This window comes from Pantherophis guttatus, chromosome 6 (assembly GCF_059756535.1).
Source record: "Pantherophis guttatus breed Tessera chromosome 6, ASM5975653v1, whole genome shotgun sequence".
Taxonomy (NCBI): domain Eukaryota; kingdom Metazoa; phylum Chordata; class Lepidosauria; order Squamata; family Colubridae; genus Pantherophis; species Pantherophis guttatus.
Window position 1 is genome coordinate 83755845 of NC_142068.1, and position 26236 is coordinate 83782080.

At 38.7% G+C, this 26236-nt stretch overlaps 2 protein-coding genes across 7 annotated transcripts in view; one reads left to right on the forward strand and one right to left on the reverse strand.

Moving 5' to 3' along the window:
• The window catches only part of REEP3 (receptor accessory protein 3), a 52228-nt gene extending 38705 nt beyond the window's left edge, over window positions 1-13523 (reverse strand). Inside the window, exon 1 of the mRNA XM_034435734.3 lies at window positions 13167-13523. Within this exon, the coding sequence (XP_034291625.2) occupies window positions 13167-13198 (32 nt within the window). The 5' untranslated portion in view covers window positions 13199-13523. The remainder of the gene's footprint in view (window positions 1-13166) is intronic.
• Window positions 7103-26236, forward strand: part of JMJD1C (jumonji domain containing 1C) — a 127020-nt gene continuing 107886 nt past the window's right edge. Inside the window, exons 1-2 of one of the 6 annotated variants that reach the window (XM_087871806.1) lie at window positions 7103-7221; window positions 18986-19070. Coding sequence is in view for 1 of the 6 variants with exons in the window: in XM_060694951.2 (XP_060550934.2) it covers window positions 13520-13555 (36 nt within the window). In the remaining 5 variants the exon portion in view is untranslated. Of the gene's footprint in view, window positions 7222-13474; window positions 13632-13977; window positions 14316-18985; window positions 19071-26236 lie in introns of those variants that run through there. The other 5 variants (XM_060694951.2, XM_087871807.1, XM_087871808.1 and 2 more) reach the window with 5 other exon arrangements.

Sequence of the window (26236 nt, forward strand, 5' to 3'; positions counted from 1 at the left end):
AACGTAACCAACAATTTTACCATACTTACTGGATATTTAAAAGATTCTGAACATGTTGGACTATATTTTGTACAATAATAGGGAAGATTTTGAAGACACATATACAATTGAAATCATAGACTTTTTTTTATAGTCAATGGGTAAGCAGCTGGAAAAAGTTATGGAACTCTTTTCATATATGACTGCAGCAAGACTATTATTACATGTATAAAGGTGAAAAGATTCTAGTTTATCCACAACGGAAAAAGGGAGGGCGAAGATGATGGAACTTGCTGAGATGGCCAAATTAACTGCTTTAGAGATATATCATTGTCTATTGGAAACAGTTTATTGACCTTTTGCACGATACAAAAGTAAAGTGGCTTTTATATGGTTTTTATGATTAGAAGAAAAATCATAGAAAAATGTAAACAGTGCTGTAACCATAGAATAAGTGGTTAATTTATGTTTACCCGTAATAACTGCTCTAAAAGAAAATTACTCCTTACTCCAGTTACTTCTCATACACAACCAGCCTCAACTTCAGCATATAATGCAATTCAATATTTTATTGTATCTTCCAATTGTATTTCTACTTATAAAGGATTCAGTTCAAAACATTTCATTTTTTTTTTAAACCTCTTAAACTTTTTTACTATTAACAGAAATCCATAATTCTATCCATTAGATGTACAGTGTTTGTGGCTTAATTAGATAAGGCCAGTGTGGTTTGTATATAGGACAGCTATGAATAGATCTTTTTCCATTTGTAAATTCATGAAAGTAGACATTGTGTAGTTTACATACAAAGGCTCACTATCCTTTATAATTTCAGGAGAAAATATCTTCCAAGTGTGGTTGATGCAGGCCAGAATTCTGCATGAATCTTAACAAAGCAAATCCTTGAGTTAAATCATCTAATTTTTTTGGATTTTTATTTTTAGAATATACATCAACATCAATCCATGAACAGTGCGACATCTGGGTATCGTTCATTTTGGGACAAATGGCAATAATAATATTAATAATATTTGTTACATTAATCAAACTTATGAAATTGTAGCATTAATATGCATATTTGTTTTAAGGTAATTGTTCAATATTTCAATGTTCCATTTTAATGCCAAACACAATATTACTTGAGTTTACATAGTACTGCCCTCTTTCAATCTCTAATCTTCCCCTCTAGTTATTGCTTTTATTCTATTGTATAAAAAGTATGTGTGCTAATATTCCCCCTATTTCTTATTTCTGCCTTTATTCTGGCTTCTAGTCAGGCCACCATTACTAATCCTAGTGTTAATACACTTGTTTATATTAAGATATAGTCCTTTATTATTTAATTATTCAATGTTTCAATGCGCCATTCTAGTGCCAAACCATATTATTTAAACATGCTTAATACTATCTTTCAACCTCTAATCTTTCCATCTAGCTATTACTTTATATATAAGAGTGTGTATTCTTATTTCTACCCCTATTCTAGTTTTTAATCAGGCCATCATTATATTAAAAAAAGAGAAAAAATATTTCCTTTCTATCCATCATCTCTTACCTGTTTTAACAGTTCAATTCTTATTCGTTTTTTAGCTTGCCTCTCATACTCCTCTCTTGGATCCTTGTCTCTATCTACATCCGTATCTTCACTGTTCTAAACATTTCTCTCATGTCTATCTTCCTATGCTGCCAGGCCTCCAGACTATCTACCCAGGCTCCATCTCCCTTTCAAAAGTATCTTCCTGCTTATCCAATTCAATTTTTAAATCTCTTAAGCTACTTTCCTCTTGGTTTATTTCATCAGTCATTATTATCTTTATTATCTTCTCCTTCTTATCTTCTTGCTTTATTTGCTGGTTTGTCTGTTCTGTCTTTTCCTCCATTTTTTCTGTTCTCTCCTCTCTTTTCTGGAATATTTAGTCTTCATTCATTATCAGTTGCAGGGTATTTTCTATTTTCCTATATATGTCATGCAATAGGTTCTTTATCACCCTGTAATTCTTTGTCATAGTGTCCTTAAAGCTTTGGAACATCAATGCCATTTCTTTTGAAATTTCACTTATTTCCCCGATGGAGCATGTTGTCTTATTTTAGCAAGTCCCACTCTTAGTCAATAGTCCAAAAACAATATATTCAAGCCTAATGTTGCTTCTCAGAAAGCACAATGTTCATAGTTCTTTATATTCCAGGATTATTCACTTAGTTCCATTTAGATAGTCCAGGAAGCTTTCCAAAAATCAGAAGTCATTTAACTTTGCTTAAAAGTCTTCCTTATTCCCACAGTTGAATCTCCAGTAATCATAAAGTAGATAATTATAGAACAATAGGTATCACCACAGTCTTACAGATGAGTATTGTTTATTTCTCTTATCAGAAACTTTCCCAGGCTTGTAGGGGTATAGTATATTTTCCATTCATCAGTAGGTGGTGCCCTGAGCTTAGGTTTCAGTGTAGTTTTAAATGTAAAGTTATTTAATCCAATTTTAATTCAATTTGTAGAAGCAAAGTCAATTATTCAAATAGATAGTTCCAGCATTTTAAAATGCCTTTCCAAAACAACGCCTACCCAGTTTCAAAGTCCAATTTTCTATGTTTTAAAAAGTGTTTAGCTTTTCTCCCCTTAGTTCCTGTCTTTCGGGTCTAGAATTTTTCTCTGTATAATTGTTCACTGCTTTAACAAACAGTTCTAAGGATCTCTTTTCCTGAATTTTCTTTTCTTTTTCCTTTTAAAGTTGGGGTCTGAATAAAAAAGGAATCTTCTCACCCAGCTCCAGTCACTGTTCATGTACACCTTTCCTGCACTTTCTTTGTTGCCTTGGCTGTTCCAGCTTCATGGTAGACATGATGGCTGCCTCATTGTGGGCGAGAGGGAAGAAGCCCTGGTTAAGCAGGAGAGTTGCTTAACCTTCAGGGCACCCCTGTTTCTTCATCATCCCTACAGGGTGGCTTTAGCTCCTTTCGGAGCCCTTCAATGGGGAGAACTTGGCGCGGGAGCGCGGAGACCCGCTCCTCACGTCCAATCTCACCACGACGTCAGCCAGACGTCGACCTAGTTACATCATCTAATTCTGAACATCTGACAAAAAGAATCCTGCTAAAAGTGAACTAGTACGTATAGAATCTTCAGATGAATATTCTGTAGGTGAGCATAGGAAAGATGCTCCTATCTGTACTTTATATTATCTTACTACTACTCCATGAGAATACAGAATTTTGGAAATGCATTATATCACCTGAATAAAGAATATCTGTAACTAAATAATCTTAGCAATTACTTACTTTCTTCAGCAGTATCTTATAACTTTTTGCCTGAATTATTAACAGCATCCCTTGATTTTCCAAGAACACATGAGATATAAGGAGGTATATAATCAGCATTTACCAAAATAAATGGAACATATTCATGGTTCATTAGAACAATTTTCCTTAGTAAATCATTTGGGCTTACTTTTTAATATTAAACTATTTTAACAGCTAATTTTACAGACATTTCCTCTAAAACTGAAGGAGACTTTGAATCAGTTTTGACTCCTGGTGACTGACAAGTCCATGCAAGTTTTTTGGCAACATTTTGTTTAGAAATTGTTTGTTCTTGCCACCTTCTTCCCAGGGCTGAAGAGAACTGGCCCAATGTTCTCAGTGGGCTTCATGCTTAAGGCAGAATGAGAACTCCAACTTACAATTTCTAGCCTAGTACAATTAACATTAAAATGAGAGAGACAGATAGACATAGGTATGGGGACATAGAGATATAGAGATAGATATATTATCTCTATTTTTGTACTTTATTTGTCATCATAGGCAATGGAGAAAAATCAGTGAACTGATGAACTCCTGAAAAGAAAATATTACCGTGATAGTGTTGGTTCTTTAAACAGTAATGGATTATCCTTGATTCCCAAATCCCTTTGGATCGGATTGAATGCTGTCCTTCAATTCTCCAGTATTAGTATAAGCATCTAAGCATTTTTTTTCACACCAATCTAGATGTACAGTAGTTGCAAAATGTTTTTCAATCAATTCTTGATGAAAAACGGCATAAACCAAGCATATTCTATCATTATTTCTATGCCTATTTGGTCAAGTAATGCCTCTGAATGATTAAATTTTGCATCCTATCCCATGCTATGTTCCCAGGTTGTTGTTTTTTTGAACTTCATCGTGATCATCTTCATAATATTCAGTCTGAAACATGGCATTGTTGAGAACCAGGAAAATATATAAAATAACACCTAATCCTAATACAGATACCAGTATTTAATTATTTAAAGACAGCAGGATTTTTATGTTTCCTGACAAACAGGCCAAAAAGTTACCATAAATCTCAAGCAATTGTATATAACTAACTAACTCAAGACTTTTGAATATTTATCACCAGAAACGAAATGTTCTGTTTAGTGGAAGATACAGATAAAACATCTGCAAAAAAACAACCAAGCTTAGCTCAGAGAGCACCATGGACTCCATAGATAAAGCTCCTGTAGCAGCTTCTTTCCTGTTCAACAGGTTTGACTTTCCTTGTGACATTCTGTCTGAGTGACACATAACAAACTATCTCATTTACAAAGTGTCTCATTAGCTTTGTGTCTGGGTATGCTAAAAGCATATTGTCCTCAAAATATACCTGTATGGCGAAATAGGTCTGTCATCTATTGCTCCCTTTGAACTCCATAAAAAAGGGTAGAATGTATAAAGTGCTCTAAAGTATTGGTAAATCCTATCTCAGTCAAGGCATAAAAAGAAATTTCTTCCAGACTTCAACTGCATATATTTAGTTGTTGTTTTTTAAAATCACTCTTCGGTGCCTGGTTTTAACATAATTGCTAAATAGTATCAATACAGCTAAGACTTTATCTGGAATCTATACTCAATATAGATTCCAGATAAAGAGCCGAGGTGGCGCAGTAGTTAGAGTGTAGTACTGCAGGCTACTTCAGCTGACTGCTAGCTGCAGTTCAGCAGTTCAAATCTCACCAGGCTCAAGGTTGACTCAGCCTTCCATCCTTCTGAGGTGGGTAAAATGAGGACCCACATTGTTGGGGAAAATATGCTGACTCTGTAAACCACTTAGAGAGGGCTGTAAAAAGCACTATTAAGCGGTATATAAGTCTAAGTGCTATTGCTATATCGAGGCAGCATGCAGAGTGGATGGGTTAAATAACTACTGTACACCTGATCTTAATCAAAAGGTTAAGTAGTGATATTACACCCTACACCCCTACAGGGTGAAAAAGCACACTGACTCCAGTTATACAAAGTACAAAGGGTACAAAGATCATTCTATGAGCAAAGGTTTGCTCTGCTGGAGATGGGATAGGTGACTGAAAAGTCAGAATCAGTAATGTAATAATATAATGGCGATACCAATAAGATGATCACATTCTCTAGGCACAGATGTAGTGGGGATGGGTTGGAGATGAAAGACAAGGAATGGTGCAACGGTCACGTCTCCCCCTAAACCAGATTGCAAAAACTCCACTGTACTTGGACAATTTATCACTGTCTCTAGCTAACTTTCTTCTTAATACTGGAGCTGCAATGAAGAATCATGGCTTTTCCAGAGAATGAACAATAATCGCTGCTTCCTTCCTAATTTTATACAGAAGTAAAAATGTTTTTAGATAGTAGGATGGGACAATCTAAGCATACAATTCTTAATTATCCAAAGTTAAAGCTCCTAATATTTAAGACAAGCTTCCACAATAAACAATTTTTCAATAGCTTTTCTCCCGGACTAAAATTTTTCAAGCATTCGTTTGAACCTATTCTTAATAAATTTTATAAAAACTTTCCTATCCCTCCCTCCTTTGCTGTTTTGGACTTCTATGACAATCTGATATGATATGAAACTGAGGTCTCCACTTCAGACATTTGCCCACTGGATTCTGCATCCGTTTCATGTGTATGTTGAAAAGGAATGGAAAGTAGAGTCCTCAGCGAAGCAGGGGCACAGGGCTCAATTTTCTCTCCCCAACAATGATCAGAAGCAATCCTGAAATAAATAGGTGGAACACTGCAAAACAGTGTCTCTCATTTCCATCTACCCAAGCTAGTCCACAGAAGAACACCATGATGATATCAAAGGCCACTGAGAGATCAACAAAACACCAGGATAAATGCACATTCCCTATTCATTCCAAAAGATATCATCCACAACTATACCAATGCCATTTCAGTACTACAAAAAGGGTCTGAAAGTTGGCTGAAAAGGATAACTTCCTTCCTTGAGGCTCTCTGGAACTGCAGACTCAGCACCTTTTCAACAGACTTCCCTAACAAAGAGATAGGACAGAAGTTGGTCAAATCTGTTAGGATCCAGAGATATCTTGAAGGGGAATTAGCTCCTCCCTTGAAACACTGGCATCCACAACAGATCCAACCACATGTCATCTCTCAGGACGCTCTGACGTTTTTTAAACTAGAAGGAAAACGAAACTAAACACAAGTGGCCAAATTCACAGACCAGAGGATTCTGCTCAATTTATTAGGATCAATAGGCTGAAATTCTACCCAAATAACCAAGTAAGAGCATGCCTCAATCAACTCCATAGGAGATGCACAGCCAATGTCCCAATTCCAAGCAAATTCAAGCAACCTCATCTGACACAAGGCTAAAATAGTCCTCATAATAGGCTCCTTTCCTTCTATCAGCAACTTCCATCAGTATCTGATCTGGTTAACTTACTCTATTTGGACTCCACTGAAACAGACAGTAGAATATGATCCATTAAAACCTTCATTTTGTGAGAATTTTCAAAACAAGAGCCATGGTGGCACAGTGATTAGAGTGCAGTACTGCAGGCTACTGCTGATCACCGGCTGCCAGAAGTTTGGCAGATCGAATCTCACCAGGTTCAAGGTTGACTCGGCCTTCCATCTTTCCGAGGTGGGTAAAATGAGGACCCAGATTGTTGGGGTCAATAGGCTGGCTCTGTAAATGGCTTAGAGAGGCCTGGAAAGCACTGTGAAACTAAAGTGCTATTGCTATTGCTCTATGAAGTGGGTAATGGTCGTGACATCATACAAGATGTCTGTGACCTTTGTATTACTGCCTGCAAATATGGCAACTTTTAACAGCAAACAAGGTATGTAATGGGGTTCATTATTCCCCATGCCTGCCATCCTCACTACAGCAGCAGCTATGATACTGAATAGCAGAGGAATGAACACACAGCTTTGCCTAAACCCCATTCCAATTGGGGATTTCTCTGAAAGTTCGTCTTGGATGCACATGCAGCTGATGATGTGAGTTTCTTCCAGCAGGCAAAATTATTTTTGTGGGCATATATTCAATTTTCAATGCTTTCCATATATAGCAGTTCCAGAATATACTTTTAAAGGCTGTTCAAAAGTCAATGAATATTTACCATTTTTCTTCTTCTATGAGCTGCGGGATGGAGATCTGATAACATCATTCTCCGTTTGGGTAGAGATCAGCCTATTCTCTAATAGTTCCTGCCATTTCTAGAATTATAGGTAGATGATTTTCATGTTCCGATGATTGAAGGGAGGCGTCTTCCCAAATAGAATTTGTATTTGTGAGAGTTGCCTTTTTTTCCAAAACAGATTTTTAGTTTTGGTGTGATGGGGACCTTCTCCAAGTGCCAAAAGTATTTTACCTGAATCAAGATAGATTCCATCAGTTTTGAAAAGCTTAGCCATAACTCCATTTTTTAGTAAAGCACTTCAGCTGCTTTCATCATTTTTCAGTAGCTTTCTTACTTTCTTTCATCATCTACTGTAGGCTCAGTTCCCAAAACCTGGCAGTTTTCTGGCATTTCTGAGTGGTGGATGTGCTAGTGGTCCCTGTTACTGAATACTGTTCATATTGGTACAGTTGCTTGAAAACTTCTCCATCTCTAAAGCAACATTCATTTGAAGATTATACAAGTGACCTTTCAATATACATTATCATTTGCCGATTTAATCTTATGTGTCTAAGAATAGTGAAGAATATATGGCTATTACATTATTGTGTAACATAATGTTCTACATTCTGCTTTTAGTTAACTTCAAACTTCACTGTCAAACTAACTGTGCACTGTTTAAAAAAACCCGAGTTATTTGCATTAGTCAGCCACGTCTACGCACTTATTTCAAATCCATTCTGGCATTTAGGGTTATATATGGCTGGACACGAGCTTTTGGCAGTATCACAGACATCATCAGAGGCTTGGGAGTTTTTTCATGTCCATTTCATCGAGCAGTATCAGGTTTACATGTTGGAATTTAAGATTATTTTTTGCATAATCGGCACCTCACATTGCACATATATATTTGATAGACTGGAATTGGGTATAGAAGTAGTATAGGATTTATGTGTCCTTGCACTTTGTCTCTAACACACACACCCCATGTGTAAAACCAAAATGGTTCTTCCCACTATAAGTCACTGACTGCTGCAAATTATAATATCCGATATCATTTTCATTTGTTTCATCTATGCCAAATTTTCCAAAGGTTTCCTTCCCAATTTATCCTATCTCCTCCCATATGGACATTGACATCACCAGATATTATGATTAAATTGCATTGAAAGCATTCTGACAGGTATAATCCCTGACAAGGTTACCCTGATGCCAGTGATGAAATTCAAATTTTTTTACTACCGGTTCTGTGGGCATGGCTTGGTGGGTGTGGCTTGGTGGAGAAGAATGCTGCAAAATCCCCATTTCCACCCCACTTCAGGGGAAGGATACTGCAAAATCTCCATTCCCACCCCACTCTGGGACCAGCCAGAGGTGGTATTTGCCAGTTCTCCGAACTACTCAAAATTTCCGCTACCGGTTCTCTGAACTACTCAAAATTTCTGCTACCGGTTCTCCAGAACCTGTCAGAACCTGCTGGATTTCACCCCTGCCTGATGACTTCTGCATTTTCATCACCAGAGTAAAGCAATGTTCTTCATTGCCGGCTGGTTCTTGAATAGTTTTGATCTCTAATCAAGTTAGTCCCAATTCAGACACCACTTCTAGTGCCATTTTGTAATATGATTGTCCAACAATGATTTCTTTCAAACGGCTATTTCAACGTCCAGTTTTGGCATAAAAATGCTTTGCTCTCTAATTGATCTTTTAGCCAGTCTCAAACTTTTCACAGAAGCCAGAATATGGCTATTTGCCAATCTGATACAAGTTGCCCCAAATGCAATATTATTTCCATATCTTAGTTGTCCTTTGGCCATGGATTCATGTCTTGGCCATTTTACAGTGGCCATTCTTGGCCATTTTACAGTCTCTTGGCAGGGCGGCAACTCTCTTCCTTTAGTACAGATTTTGACTCTAAGCTTGATAGCTGTGCTCGACTCTTTTTTTCTTCAAATATATCTTTAGAGACAAGATTACCAAATAACTGAATGCTGGTTTCACGGGAATGTATTTCAAAATGTTTCAGGCATATCAGGGTTTACTATGGTGCCAATTCGAAAGTTTTTTAAAATTATAACCAGTGGTGGGTTGCTACCGGTTCACCCGGATTTGGGCGAACTGGTAGCAGCGGCGGCAGGAGACTCTGCCCACCTTCCCAGACATAATCAAATACGCAGAAGTGGCAAAGGTAAGTGAAACCCACTCCTGGTTATAACACTATCAGCTTCGGACTGGTCTAGAATTTCCACCTTGGATTCATCACTACAAAATTTCCAATGTCTGAAACATGCTTATTACTTCAGTATATGCTTCCAAGAAACAGGAACTTACCATTTAATTACTTGCTCATATAATACCCAGGCTCAAAATGTCTTGATTATAATTGAAGCGTCTTCACGTTAAGTGTTAAGCTCCTTTCATGTGAATCACATAATCTTTGTGATTAATATAAAATAATATCTGTGGGTTTTTTTTTTAAAGGATTCTTTTTGGTGCTGCTATAGTGTAAAAATTGTCCATATAAGAACACAAACAGATCTCAGTTCTCTGTAACCAGCACAGAATAAATGCCATAGCCAATCAGTGCCAAGACTGGTAGACCATGTACCGTATATTCCGTTTAAATGATGATAGTTTTAATGTCCAAATCCATTAGCAAGAATTAAAGCCACTATTTTGTTTGCACAGGGTTCCAATTTCTGGGTGCTTCTTTTTTTTAAAAGTCATAGCATCAATTCCAGAATCTGTCATATCATTACTTCAGATATTGTAAGATTCATTAGGGAATAGCAATACATTTAGAAAATGATTTTTCACTCATAATTACTGTTCATTTTTATATACTTGAAAAGTATATAAAAGATAGGAAGAAACATTGAGGACCCAAAGTGTTAAGACCCATTATTGCCAATTGCTTAACATCCCCATCATTATAATGCTAATAAACAGTTTTCATAAATCTGAAGATCTAAATCTGTATTAATTACTGCAACATCGTGAATTCAAACCTATGATCTTAACTTTCACATCTCACTAGCACCACAATGGCGACCTATGGCACACGTGCCAGAGATGGCATACAGCAGCCTCTCTGATGGCCCACGAGCCGTCACCCCAGTTCAGCTCCACCGCGCATATATGTGTCCTTCCCACCGGGCAGCTAGCCTTCATGTCTCTGCCGCGCATGCGCGGGGATGTGTGCGGGCACGCATGGGGGGTGGGGCAAGTGTGGGAGGGGGGTACGTGTGCGGGGCTGTGCACGCATTGCATTTTGGGTGTTCACGCACATTCACACATGCACGCATGCCCTTTGGGCACTCGGTTCCGAAAAGGTTAGCCATCACTGCACTAGCACATATTAGATGTACAGGTCACTTACATTCAGTCTGAAATCTTTTAACAATACAAAGTCTAGACCAGTATTGCACAGCATGGGAACCTCCCCATGCTGGAGCCTCGTATGGCTCACTAATATTTTTTTTAAAGTAATAAATTTATCATCCTCCTAAAGATGCGCTCCTGAGCACCTCCAAACCTCACCATCCACTGCCAGATTCAGCACTGCACCTGCTAATTCTAGCTAAGAATGAGCTGTCACTGTGCAAAGGTATTCCTTTGCAGCCAACAATTATTTTACACTTATCAATGTAGCCCCTTCCCCTCTACCTGTTGTGCAGCCTTGGTCTTAACCTCAAGTTGCCCATACTCCAGGGTAGGGGTCTCCAACCTTGGCAACTTTAAGCCAACTTTGCTTTGCTGGCTGGGGAATTCTAGGAGTTGAAGTCTGTCAGGCTTAAAGTTGCGAAGGTTGGAGACCCCTGCTCCAGGGTGTCCCCTACCAGCTAATTGCAGCAAGCATCTATAAAACACAGCATTAAGTTTAAAGCAAAAAGGAAGAATGACAACCAACAGAAAAAGAAATTATGTAGCACAGGATTTAACTGTAGAGTTCTTGATGTTCTCTGAGCTTGACTGTTTGTTTGGAGATGTTTTATTATTACCCAATTAGTTAACATCAGTACAAATTAGTCAGTGAGTACTGATGAGGTCACCTAAGTTGGGAATGAAATGTGTGCAAACAAACAAGCTCAGAAAAGCACCAAAGCCTCCACAAAAAGCACAACAGATAGCTGACTTTGGATCATTTTAGAAAATTAAATGGGACTAGATCTGGTGGTTAATGCTCGGATAGGGAGCCACCAGGAAATCCCACAGCTATAGAATATGATTACTATATTTATACCTTGCCTTTATTTTGTACAATTTAAAGTTAGTGTCTATATCTTCTTCTTCTTGTGCCATATCCATCACCGGATATTAACGATCATGTTGGCGATCCTATTTTTATCAGCAGCCGCACAAAAAAGTGCTGCTGAGTTTTGTCCAAAACTCAGTCCCTTAGATTTGGAAGCCATGATGTTCTTCTTCTGCCTGGACCTCATTTACCTTCAATCTTTCCTTGGAGGATTAAGTGAAGGATGCTGCGTGTCACATCACATGTCTGAAATATTCTTTTTAATGGTTTTGATGATTTCCCTTGGCTTTCCCAGGCGGCTTATCACCTCCTCATTTGTGATTTTGTTAATCCAGTTTATACGTAATAGCCGCCTGTAAATCCACATTTCAAACGCTTCTAGTCTCTTCAAATGGCTTTCTGTCAGAGACCAACTCTCCACTCCGGAGAGCAGGATAGAAAAGATATAACATCTGGCAAGCCTTTTTCATTTTCAGTCTTAGGCTTACGTGACTGCAGAAGACCTTTTTCATTTTGAAGAATGTAGTCTATATATACTGCTCCTTTTTTTCTCCCCACAACAACCCTGTGAGGTGTGGGCTGGGCTGAGAGAGAGAAAGAGAGGCCCAAACTCACCCAGCTGGCTTTCATATCTTAAGGCAGGCATCCAACTCACCTTTTTCAGCACCTTACCCATTATGCCAAACTGGGTAGATTGGTCAACCCCCCCAAAAAAAGCGGGGGAGGCAACAGTAGCCCCTCTTGTGCACCGTTGCTAAGAGAAGAAATATGCAGGTGCCTCCTCCCTCTTTGCCTCCAGTAGCCACCAATGGGGCCTCGCGGGCCTTTCTCCCCAACGGGGCCGCCTCCAGAGGGGAGTAGCAGCCAAGCGAGCGGGGGGGGGGGGGCGGGGGGGGAGATCTGGTACATCCTAGCCATCAGCGGTCCTTCTCACCCAGGAAGGGATGCTTGGGAGTAGCCACCGGCTCCCTCACTTTCCCGGGAGCCTCATGCTGGCTGAGGCGCCAGCGAGAAGGGCCCACGAAGAAGAGACTCGGCCGTCCGTCCTTCCTTCCTTCCTTCCTCCTTCCTTTCTTCTTTCTTCCCTCATTCCTTCTCTTTTCTTCTTTCCTTCCTTCGTCCCTTCTCCCTTTCCTTCCTTCTTTTCTTTCCTTCCTTCCTCCGTTCCTTCTTTCCTTCCTTTTCTTTCTTTCCTTCCCTCCTTTCCTCCTTCTTTTGTTCCTTTGTTCCTTTCCTTTTCTTCCTTTCCTTCCTTCTCTTTCCTTCGTTTCTTCTTTCCTTCCTTCGTTCCTTCTCCCTTTCCTTCCTTCTTTCCTTCCTTCCTTTTTCCTTCCCTCCTTCCTTCGTTCTTTCCTTCCTTTCTTTCCTTCCCTCCCTCCTTCCTTCCTTCTTTCCTTCCCTCCTTCCTTCGTTCTTTCCTTCCTTTCTTTCCCTCCTTCCTTCGTTCTTTCCTTCCTTTCTTTCCTTCCCTCCTTCCTTCGTTCTTTCCTTCCTTCCCTCCCTCCTTCCTTCGCTCCTTCTCCTGCCATCCCGGCACCCACCTCCTTCCCCCCCCCCCTTTTACTTACACAACGACTCGGGAAATGATGCACGACACCATGTTGTTTCTGGCAGGGCTGGGCCTTGAGATCCTGCCACCGCCCCCAGAGCGCACAGCAGCCCGCAGCGGGTCTCGGTCGGACCCGCCCTTCCCCGCTCGGCTCGCCCTCCGGCTCCTCGCCCCGCCGGGCCTCGAATGGCTCCCACCGGTTTCACAGAAGACAACGGAGCCCCGCCCTCTCTCCCTCCTCGTCGTCGTCCCCCCCCTCCCCTCTCAAACCTTCAACAACTGACACACGCCACGCCCCCCCCTCGCCACGGATTGGCTCCTGCCCTCCCCGGGGCCTTCCTCCGCCGTCCGTTCCATGGGCGGCAAGTGCGCATGCGCCTCGCTTTGCCCGGGGAGGAGAGAGAATGGGTAGGTAACAGGCCCGGGGAGTCTGCGCAAGCGTAGCCTTTTTTTCTCTCTTGGTAGGTTCATCATCGCGAATAGGGTAAATTCCTTTTTTTTATATATAGGGGTTTAATAATCCGGATCTTTAGTGGTTGTGGTTAATTGTTGCTGCCCTTGTGCCCCGTCTTTGTCGTGGACTTAGAATGCCAGCTTAACAGTTTTGCATGGGATCCAAAAGCATCGGTTGGCATCGCTTTCGCGCAAGGCTCGCGGGGATTTATTTATTTATTTATTTTTGCCCCCCCGGCTTCCATCCATTGGCTGCTTTTTTTCTCAAAAACTGGGGGAAGGGGGTGGGGGGAAGGGAGGAAATGGGGTGGGGGGAAGGGAGCGAGGTTGGCCTTTTAGCAAACCGAGCCAATTGCAAGATGGGTTTTATGTAACATTGACCTGCGTGCTTCCGGCCAGCGCTTTTCCCACTGAATTTGCAAGGAAACGCGGGGAGGATCCTTGCTTGCTTTTCAGATCAATGGCTTCAGATGGGTAAGGAGAGGCTTCCGATCTGGCAGAAAGGCGCCGCTTGTTGACATGGCTGGGCTCGGTCTTTCCTCCTTTTGAGGAAGGCAAATTTGGAATTTGGGAAATTCCAAATTGAGAATTCGGAAAAAATTGAGGAGTGGGAGGAGAAAAATGGCCACAAGGGGTGAACAGAGGCGTCTAAAAATATCTTGACTAGAATAAGCAGATCTATATATAAGCCTATGAGTTCTCTTTCCAGGTGCTGGTAAGTTTTGCTTAGGGGTATTATATTATTATTATTTTAATCCAAAAGCTTGTTCTAAGCTCTGCTTTCATTTGGTCATTATTCTGTTCGAAGATGCAACCGATGACATAGAAGAGGAGGGCAATGGAGGTAAAAGGAGGAGAAAGTCCTCTTTTTTTTTGAGGTAGGTTCATATCCCGGTAACCTTCTGGCTATACATCCATGCAGTGTTTGTCACACTCAGTAACAGTTGCTTTCTGAGATTTTTATCTCGGTCTAATAGTCCATAGCCCTGTTACTTTCTTGCGTATTGTCCAATCTATCAAAAGTACTAAACAAGACTCATCCGGTTTAGGTATTTCAGAATCGGCCAAGGTCAGATAGGAGACATCACATGGCTGAGCCAATAATTTTGACTCTCCCAGCCATTCCTGTAATAGTTTTAAAGGAGCCTTCTCTTTCGATGATCGTTACAGTATAAGAACCACATCTTCAGATAGTATTCAGAATGATCTTCAGGGGAAGTACTTTATGGATTGTGTATTTCTTGTTTCTCAAAGGCTGTGTTTGCACAACTCACTGAAATACACATTTCAGAGTCTACAGTACTGACTTGTAGGAACCCAGCCCAGATAATTAAAGACCAGCGAGACCTGAAAGCCAGAAAATTGAGTAATTGAGTCTTAACTGTGGTTAAATGTATTCTGCAAGCTAGGAGTCACTGCAGATTTCAGGATTTTTGTGAGTGGATCTTGGAATTCCATTGTTGCCTGTAATGCTTATCTCTATTCAGATAATAATAGAGTGGAAGTCAAATCGCATGAAGATTGATATTTGAGAATACAAATGTTTTGGAAGGAAGAATGATTTCAATGTGAGACTGTATGAAAATTAAGATTTCCTTTATGAAATATAATGGTGCTTTTTTCCTCTGATAATTGTTTTGGGCTCCTCTGCTATTGCTATTGTTCTGTGAACAGTACCTGAAAAGGTTAGAATTCCGAAGTCTACCCAATGTACGATATGCCATGAACCTGACTAGGCTATTGTACCTGAAGGGGTAAATCTAATAATTGTTCTACAGAACCCTTACATCAAATGATGCTTCCAACAGTCATATGGGTAAGGGCAGTGGTGGGATTCAGCCAGTTCGCACCACTTCTGGAGAACCGGTTCTTAATTTTCTGAACAGTTTGGTGAAATGGTTGTTGGAAGAAATCATTAGGGCAGAGAACCGGTTGTTAAATTATTTGAATCCCACTACTGGGTAAGGGGCTCTTGAAATGAAAATCCGATGGCTTCAGTTGTTTGAAAATGTATGCTGCTATCTAGAAGGTAAATGTTTCTGAGATTTCAGGTCTCTGGGTAACACATTATGAACTGAAAATTCATCTTAAGGCAATTTCTTTAATAGGCTAATGCAAAGGTTGCAAAATAATTTAAATTTTAAAGCACATTAGTTGACAAAAAATAAAGAATGGAAGAGAAAAGGTGTGTTTGACACTAAGATCAGTCCCTTTTGTTAAGTGGGATGTAATTGTAATCTGCAGAGAGAGAAAATTGTTTTGTTTACTAAATTTATGCCCTGCCTTTCCTCTAGGAGCTAAATTAAGTATCTGTAGACTCTTCTGTTTTATCTTTTCACTGAAGCCCACATAAAATAGATTAACCTGGGAGATAGTGACTGGCCCAGAGTCACCTGGAGCTTCTAATCCTGTGGGAGGCATTCAGTGTGGGTTTTCCTAGTCCTAATTCAGTATTTTAACCATAAAATATATTTTATAAATTGAGAGGTTTTTAGGTTATTGGTACCCCATCTTTGGAAAAATGAAAACATAATTACTAAACCAAAGCTAGTACATGGTCTTATTGATCCAGTATAACATACAATCTCACGTTAATATAATCTTAATACAATTAGCACCCTTCCTGGAGTAATAGGTATGGAGATGGCTTGTTTTCAGATTTTCTAGCACTAGTATGCCCTATTTCAGTGATCCTAGTTTAGCATCTATGCTACTGATTCTAAATCCTCCCTGGGATGAGTCAGCAGATCCCAATTATCTCTTGTCTTCCTGTGAGCAGTTACTTTGGATTATGAATGCTTTGGGCGCAGGTGTGTGCCTACATGTGCTAAATGAGTCAGAGCTGGGTGTGTTAGTTACCCACAAAGTCATAGCTTGTTGTGTTGATGAGACAGTAGATTATTTGCTGTTTATATTCCAATAAACCACCTTCATTTGTTTATGAATGATAGCATTTGTTGTGTAATATGAGGAGACAGATTGTGCAAAATGTTTGATCTCCATTGTGGAAACCTGAACTTTTTTTCTTTTAGCTACACAAATTGGTGAAGTAGGCCGGAGTCCATGTTGGTCTAGGAATGTTTATTTATAAAAAAAAAAAAATTCCAGAGAGACTCAAACAGCATGAAAGCTATGTGTGCTTTGGCAATAAAGTCTTGGCTTGTTTTTAATGCCTCCCTATAAATGGACAGAAAAAAGGAGCGCACATGTAAATAGCAAGACAACGTGGTTGGTCTGAGAGAGAAATGGCAAAGCCAATTTGCTGGGGAAATGTTTCACACAAAGCATAAATAAGATTGGGGGGTGGGAATTAAGCAATAGTTGAAAAGCAGATTAGAAGGTCAAATGTGATGAGAAATAACCTTATCTACTTGGATCAGACCAAGACCTGTCAAATGCAACATTTATTTTGTCATGGAGATCCATCACCCACAAGCAAAACAAAAGTGCACTAACCCGAAAATAGGCAATAGCCTGTCACAAATTGATATTTGTGTTAGGGTCCTTTGAACCAGAAAGCAGGCTGAACTTCACAATTAGCAGGGATTGATAAACAGGGAAGTAAAGAATAAATGAACTCTGATGGTGGCTTGCAAATTAGTTGTTTGATTCCTGAATATTGGTGAATATTAAACTTGGCTTTTGGGTTATTTATTTCTTTGTTTTTGTTTTGTGCTTAAGTCATATTGTTGGAGGTTATCGTGAAGGCAGTATAAATATCCAGTATTTGCTGTGTGTCCCAATAGAAACTGAACCAGTAAAGGGTGGGCTGGTGGTGTTATATTTCTGGCTGTTCAGGAAAGGAACAACAAATTATGCCTTTTAAGTTTTCGAAGTTGTTAAACTTGTTTTGCAGTGTAAGTTTCTCTGCCTTACATATTACATCTTTCACACAGCAGTTTCTAACAGAGAAAGCATTCTTATGCACAGGAGTTGCCCTTTATGGGAATAAAGCCCAGTAGGGTTAGCTTTTGCATTTATTGCCTTGGTAACTGAATCCTTTGTGGAAAAATGCAATACAATGTATTTAATTTAAAAGATTTATATGACTGCAACCCTTAAGCCATTCTGGGCAGCTTACAACAGCAAAAGATAGTTACAAAAGATAGTTGCAAAAATTAACAAATAATAATTAAATCCCATTTTTGTTAATACTGTGTGTGATATTTCACAATTGTTGAACTTTGCAATAGAAAGTTCAGCAAAACTGAGTAAGAAAAATGAAAACACAGACCCGCATATAGCTCCAAATTTAAGTAGAAAAATACTACTTTTAATAATTAATTGTAATTTAATAAAAACCTAATGCAAACTAATACAGAATAAAAAGTAAAAAGTTCAGACAAGAAAGAATAAGAAAAATGGGTAAATCAAATGAAGGGGTAAATCTTTCTCCCTCTTTCTCTCTCTCTCTCTCCATACATACATACATACAGTATATATATGTGGGTGAGTGGGTGTGTATATACATATGATTTACCACTTCATCAAAAGTATAAGCAATTATACCAAGCAAAAAACAAAAACCGCAGAAAAGAATTAAAGAAAAATTAGAATACAGCAAAGAACAAGAAATGTAGGATTGTATTATATCACAGTTATATCACAGACATAAAGCATTTTAGTAACGCATTACCTTCCCTTAAAATAGAACAGATGACCTCTTCTTTCCATAAACTATTGATAAATACATAAAGCCATCTATTTTTGTTGAAAGGCTCTGCATCTACCCTACCCCTTCAGTACAAGAATTCAAATTAAAATATCCAAGGCAAATACCTTCTAGTAACAGATTGTGTCATCAAATTGCTTTTACTATTAGAAAGTTTTTTCTACAATTCATTACAATCTGCTTTTCTACAGCTTAAATTCCTCACGACCTTTTGTGTGATCGTCTGTCCGATTAGAAGCAGCTCGGCCCATTGAATCTCTTTTCAAAGAGTTGATTTCTATGTTTGTTTCCTCCTCCTGCAATTTCTTGGTCTATTGGCATCACTAAGACATCATTAAGGCATCAGCCTAGAAACGGCAGTCACTCTGTCTGAGCCTAGTCCAGATCTCAGGGTGGCTTTTGTGGGGAAAGTAGGAGGAAGGTATGTTCACCATCTTGAATTATGTTTAAAAATAAAAATGGAGGCTAAAAATAAATACTTTTTTTTTTAAAAAAAATGTGGTGCCCTGTACTCCAGGTACAATGGGACCAGAACAAGATGCACTGGAACAACTACTTCTTGTGATTTTTACATTATATTTCCGGTAATGAACTAATACTGAAGCCAGGTAGCATAGCCCCCATTCTATAGCTCTACATTTAATGTTTGTTTCCCTACTGAATCATTTTGTACTTCCTTTTTTTAATTTCCTTCTGTTATTTTTACACATTAGAATCTACAGTACTGACTACTATGAACCCAGCCCAGATAATTACGGTAGCTTAAAGACCAGTGAGACCTGAAAGCCAGAACATTGAGTAAGTTTTATTTAATAGGATTTTATTTCTATTATTTAGGATCTGCGCTATCCTATCCAATTCAGTTTCATCTGCCATTTTGATAAGCATTCCCCACTTTCACAAAAATATTGAAGAGTAAAGGACTAAGAACTGATTGTTGCAAGATGGCAATCTCCAATTTGATGAGAAGACATTAGTGAAGCTCAGCTTATATTCACTTAATTATCATGCCATCCAACTCATATTTAATTCTCAGCATATTTTAGGGTGCTTTGTAAATGCTGTTCTAAAGTCAAGCTATATTATGCCTCTAGGATTACCCAATGAAAAATTAAGTTCAGCCTAGCAAAATTTGTTCTTAATCCTTGCCAAATTCTAGTAATTACCACATTGTGTTTAAGATGCTTACAGGTCAATCATCTGCCCAAACCATTTCCCAGATACCAATGGCACTATTCTGTTTTCTTGAAACTTACTTTCCCTTTCTAAGAATCTTTGGTTCCTCCCAGTCATCTGGCACTTCATTTCTTCCAAATTCCGCAAAGACCATCAGCCAATTCCCTTAGTATTCTACGGAGCAATCCACCAGGTGTAGCAAAACTCTAGTTTGTAGCACCACTTCTGGTGCCTATTACATAGAATAGAAAACCACTTAAATGAGCTTTTTTAATTAAATGAATATGTAGTATTAATTGATTTGTTTAACACAATTTAATAATATATTTTAAGTAACATATTTATATTTTAAGGATATTAAATACATATTTAGTATATACATTTAATATACTCTCCCAGCATGGCTGGGAATCAAGTAATGCTACAAGTCGGTATGAAATTAAATTAATCTTAAATTTGCTGGTGATCTGTAATGACTAGGATTATGCTGTTAGCCATCAGTACTAAATATTAGTTATGACTGGTTTGCTCCAGATCTCTTTGTTGCTCCTCCTCACCTCGCTGCTTTACAGTGCCTAGCATAATACTTAACCACTTTTTTAAAAAAAAAATATTATCATTTAACATTGGAACCATTTCTCTAAAATCAGGGCCCATTAAAGAGCTAGGAAATGATTAGTAAGAGGCAACACAAATAAACAGTACTAACACCATAAAGTTACTTCTACTTTTCTGTGATGGCCTGCTCTGGTTCTGGCTGAGTTGGGAGGTATACATGCTCCCACCATGAGATTAAATTGGTCTCTGTTGTACCACTACATAGGGCAAGATAAGAGTGTAAAGGAGTCATGTTTAGTCAGACTCAGAAAAGCCAACTAAATTCCCCAAGAAGACAACGTGAAGGCAGCATGAAGGCTGTGATTTCAGCGCAGCATTTAAAGTTATAGTGCTCTGTCATTAACATATCAGAGGCCACATTTGTGTAACCATGCTGTAAAACCTAAGAGTTGCTTGTACCAGAACCAAATTTAGATATGCCTTGCCTTACTTAAAACATTGTCTTTGGATTAATGTACTTTAGGCAGAATGTGGTGCAAGGCCTGAATCCAGATCTGTAGGTTTAATGTTTTCCCAAAGGCTACTGTTTTTCCACTAGGCAGAAATATTACAGGTATTTTATATCTCTATGATGCACATACAAACTGGATGGATAAAGATCCAATTCTTGTTCTGACTTAAACACAAAGTCAGTTGGGTGACCTTGGCCCAGTCACTTTCACTTAGCCCTAGTAAGGAGGCAATGGCAGAAGCACTTCTGAAAAACTTTGCCACCAACACTACAAAGGATTGTCCAGGCAATCTCCGAAATTATTGAATTTCATGTTGTAAGGCTAGTCCTTTTAAATAGATTTTCATTTCTATGAGTTTTTTTACAATTATTTTCTCAGTGGACATCAAGAACAATGTGCTGCAGACAGCAAAGAAATCCAGATGTTTTTATCTTTCGTTTTGTCTTATATTTTCTCCATTGTGTGACTCCAGGAACCGCAATTTCAAACCAAATTTTAATTAACCCAAGATTAGATTAACTGTTAATGCTATTATGACATTTGAGGAATCTTATCTATAGCAGTCTTCACTAACCTAGGGTAATCCACCTGTACATTTGAGTGCAGGTCCTGTTGTCTACACATTATTTTTCATGAGCACAAATCATTAAGCTGTTGAGGTTTTTTTTTTTAAAAAAGAAAAAAAGCAGCAAGTATTATTCCTTCTCACAGAGATGCTACTTTTGTGGCTTAACAGCTAACCTCTACCTTCAGTGTCCTTTTTAATGGTTCTTGCACATAGGAAGGCAGCGAGAGAGTTAAGTCCTTTCCTATTGCAATGGAAAAGCTTCTTCCCAAGTTGCTTCTTTCTAAGGGAAACATGATCTGGAAAGGAAGGGGAGAGTTCAGCATGGCTCGGTTTCAGGACTGTAGCCATGGCAGCTGAGCTTTATGGCTACACTAGTATATTACTTCCATTTGGTATTATTGGAGTCCACCTTCCCTCCCCCCCAAAAAAAGATTACCCCCAGTAAAGGAAGCCTGTAGAAAGCAGGAACATTTCCTCCTTCTCCAACAGCCTGTTAAGGTTGCCTGCTTTCTTAGGGCCACCTCCAGCATTAAAGACAGAGGTTTTATGAATGTGTTAGATTCTCTGTTTTTCTCCATCTCATCCCTCCCCCCCCCCATCAGCATGAGGCTGCCAGATGTCCTCATTAGAGCTAGCCCCAAGGGGTGAAGGAAAAGTTCCAAGGTCATTTGTGGATTAATCAGATTTGGTGACAAAAGAAAAGGAAATGGTTTAAATAGTCCCTAATAGTTTTCACCCAAGCTGAATTCCATAGTGGAATTCAGTGGAATCCCATAGTGGAATGTGTGTGTGTATTCTCTCTCTCTCTCTCCCCCTCCCTCCCCCCCCAATATTAAATGAAAAGACCCTTACTGGGTTATGGTAGGTTGTGGAAAAAACCAATGCTGGAGCAGCAAACCTAAACTGAGTCAACCATTGAAATGGTCAATGGAATGTCAAGCGGATTTTGAGAAACTGAATTGACCTTTGGCTGATGAACCTGTGTGTAAGCACCCTGATCCTGACCATTTTGATTTTCAGTGACAAAACTATACAATTAAATACACAGGAAGTATGCAAGTGGCCTTAGGAATGCCATTAGCTGGGCTTATACAACATAATAGCCCATGTGTCATGGTTTTCTGGAATAAACAGATTGGATCTGTTTGTAAATTATACCATATTAAACCATGAACAATGATTTATAAAACACCAAAGCTATATATAATTATAATTGTATATAATAATGATATATAATTCATTATGTAAGTCAAGGTGAACAAATTCTGGAACCCATTTGAAATATGTTACATGGGGGGGGGGTTTATATCTTGCTTTCCATTTAGGAGCTGAAGAAAACATACATATCATTACATACCTCAGTTCCCCCACAATCCTGCAAGGCAGGCTGGGCTAAAAGAATATGAGAGGGTGAGTTCATATGGCTTGAGGCTGGATCTCAACCGAAATAATTATTGGGACTCGCTTGCCACAGGGCATCCACCAGCTTTTGCATCAGTACAGGTTGTTTTACTGATACAAAAATCAACAACCTTCTGAGAGCTTCAAACTGAGGACATCATGCTAAGTTATGGTTAAAATATAATGTCTTAAATAACCTATAATTGGCTATGTATGTCTATCCAATGTACCAAACCAAAATGTTTTAGTTTGCATGTTTATATGCCATCTACTTCCAAATGGCTCTTTATCAGCTTGCTTAATTTATTGGATGTCTTCCGAACAGTCTTGATTCCTGGTAATTACCTAGACAAGTCCTGCATTTTTCTTGGCAAGATTTTTCAGAAGTGGTTTGTTCTTGCTTCCTTTTTCCTAAGGTTAAGAGAAAGACAGAGACAGAGACAGAGACTGACCAAAGGTCACCCAGCCAGCTTTGATTAGAAGTGGAGGTTTTCTCCACTTCTAATCTAACATCTTAATCACTTGACCAAACTGGCTTTCCTAAGCAGTTTACATTTTAAGAATCTAACTGGTTTTTATATTATTGTATTCATACACATACATTCTTACACGTATATAGACATAGATATATACCTAGAACAAAGATACAAACACACATTATCTACTGAATATATAAACATTAAAGACCAGCAGCATAAGACCTTTGCATTACTGTATATTAAAACCTAGGTAAAAAGATGGGATTTTAAGCCATTCCTACTTTCTTGTATCAGAACGTAACACACCAACTGCACCAAGAAATATTTTAGCTACTAAAAATGTGTCTATATTTTTATATAATACAACATGATAAGTATTATCTCTTGCCCATTCTATATTTTTGCTGAAATAAATGTTATCTACTTCAGTGAAACTTAAAAATCTTGCAGAGGGTAAAAATTGTGAATTATTTGCAAATAGAGGATAAGGAATAATAAGGCATAATCTTGTGTGATATGTGAATGGGTGATGAATATAAAATTGATATACCATATTACTGAAGAAAGGAACTTGCCTTAAGGCAGCATAATTGTATCAATCCTTTCCAGATCCTGTGATTGAGATGTTGGTAATTTAATGGCTGTTTCTATTTTTGAGCCTTCAAGAGTCATGCTGTTGATAACTATTAACAGCATTGACCACATGGCGCTTTGATCAATTACTGTAATCCAGTGTAGTTGATGAATTACAAAACCATTTGGCACAAAGAAAACAAACAATATTCATAAACCTTGATTTCCTTATTGGCTAATAAAAAAGTTGCTTCACAAAGCACAAATATTCTGAGATAAAGGATCTTTTTTTTTTAAAGCTAAGCAAGCTGCCACATAGATGTTTGCAAATCCTAATTTATTCTTGTTCTTGGTAACCTTTAGATAAGTGGCAGTCCTGCTGGTTGACAGCAAATTGGGCAAAGGTTCAGAAAGGGATAATTGTGAGTCATAAGAGAAGTGTGGAGTAGTGGTTAAGGCGGTGTTTCTCAACGTTTTAAGATGTGTGTACCTCAACTTCCAGAATGGTGATTCACAGAATTTTGGGAGCTGAAGTCCGCACATCTTAAAATTGCCAAGATTGAGAAACATTAGGTTCAGGTGTTGGACTAGAACAGGAAAACCTAGACTGATTCTATCCTCAGCTGTGGAAACATGACTTTCTGCTAGATACTCTGCCTACTAACTATCCTGGGAAAAACTGGAGGAGGAAATACCACATTGATTTCTTGGGCAAAAGGTATGATAAAAATCTAACAAAACAAATAAATGACAGTAGCATGCCACTTCTCCATGAGTATACCTATTTTGTGCAGTGGAGACTGGAACCTAGGATAATGTTTATAATGGACTATGCTGCTTTTTCAGAGATATGTAGTTTCATTCTCTTCTATCATCTATAAGAGGAATTAGTGTGTGTTTCCTGATCTTTTGTACCCATTCTATAGCCAACATAGTGTAGTGGTTAAGGTGCTGGGCTAGGAAGTCTCAGGCTCAAGAGCCCCCTCAAACATAAACTCATTGGGCCAATGACTTTCCTTCATTCCAACCTGTCTCACAGGCTTATTGTATCTACTGCCTTAACTAAATCCATGGGAGGTGAGAGGTAGAGCCTATGAGTGAGGCAGGGTAGAACATGATTAGTTTGGAGATCATTTAATATTAGACAACCTCAATGTAGTTGGATCAATTCCTTTCTCAAGGAACAGTTTGGTACTCTGCAGATACTTAGGCTTCAGTCCTATGCCAAGTTCCTGGGGTGTATTTCACAGTCTGTGGGACTTGTTTACTTGTGTAGACAAGCATAGAACTGCCTATTAGTCTCTGCACAATGAAATGTACACTAACCACATGCAACAGGTTATGACTGAGGGATTGGCAGAAGAAAAAAAGGCAGCCTCTAATAGCATACTTAAATTACACACATAAATTTAGAATGTAAACTTGCAGGCTTGAATAATTTTTATTAATCTATGTTTTATAGTATGCAACATCATACTTTTAAAAGCAGTTAATAAACATACAGTATCTGTATATCAATTTAATAAGACACTAGTGTTGGTATTTTTTGTTGTTCAGATTAATAGTTTTCCTCCCAAATAGAATCTAGGGATATTTTACGAACACAATTTCCAAACTGCAAGAGCTCTTTCAGCTTTATAATAATCTGAAGCAGGTCATTATTATCTTTTCCCTGTACTGTAGTATGCCAGAAACATTTATTGATTTGCCCAAGATCACCTAATGAAGTCCATGGTTGAACACTAATTTGAACCTTTGGCTATCATTTTAATATTCTTTCTGCATTTTGGGTGGGGAGGGATGTTATTCGTAATGTACTATCCGTGTATCTTATGACTACATCTGCATTATGGAATTTATCCTAATCCTGAAATTGATCTACTCTGACCTTTGCAAAATGTAGTTTATTCTATTTGCTAGCATGATTGTTGCCTGGGATTCAGTTGTCTGCTTATTGAATTTCTGCTTGAAATCTTAAGAGATATTCCTTGGGATAATTGAAGCGTTTTGATTTTTTTTTTCTGTAAGAAAAAGTCAAAAGATCTCTCTGGGTCCTGTGCACTAGTGATGTGCAAAATGTTCTGTTTGCCTGTTTGAGGTAAACCAAATCGTGCTTGCTTTGCCAGTGCTCAGAGCTGGCACATACATGTTTGGTCTAGGCATATACCTGAGAGTGTGCTCAGAGTGGCAGACATAAAGAGATTTAAAAAAAAAAACCAATAGAAACTAAGGCACTTGAAAATCTAGGTAGAAAAATGTGCTATATTTGAATTCTAGTGCAGCAGCAAAGGGGAAGGAAGGCACTGTGAAGATCTGAAAGGAATGGGTGGGCTGGTCAGATATATGCTGCTCATGAATTCAAGCAGAGCAGCTTAAGTGAAATACAAGGATGGCACAGTGTGGACTGGCATACAGATGGTGCAGGGAGGGGCAAGGAAGGCTTGCCCTACTCACCTTGTTTAAGTTTCCTAGAGATTTTGTCGCCAACGAAACCTGGATGATCCAAAGTGTTCTGGGTTTCAGATCAGTCAGATCACATGCCAGTTAGAAGTTTAGTTGAACATCCAAGCCACAATGTGTTTCATGTAGTTCCTTAATACGTGGTTGAGAAGTCCTTTTACACATGGGTTCACAGGTTTAGCCAAATTGCTCAGAGACTTTTTTTCTGTTCCCGTGACCAGCAGTAAGCCCAGGAGT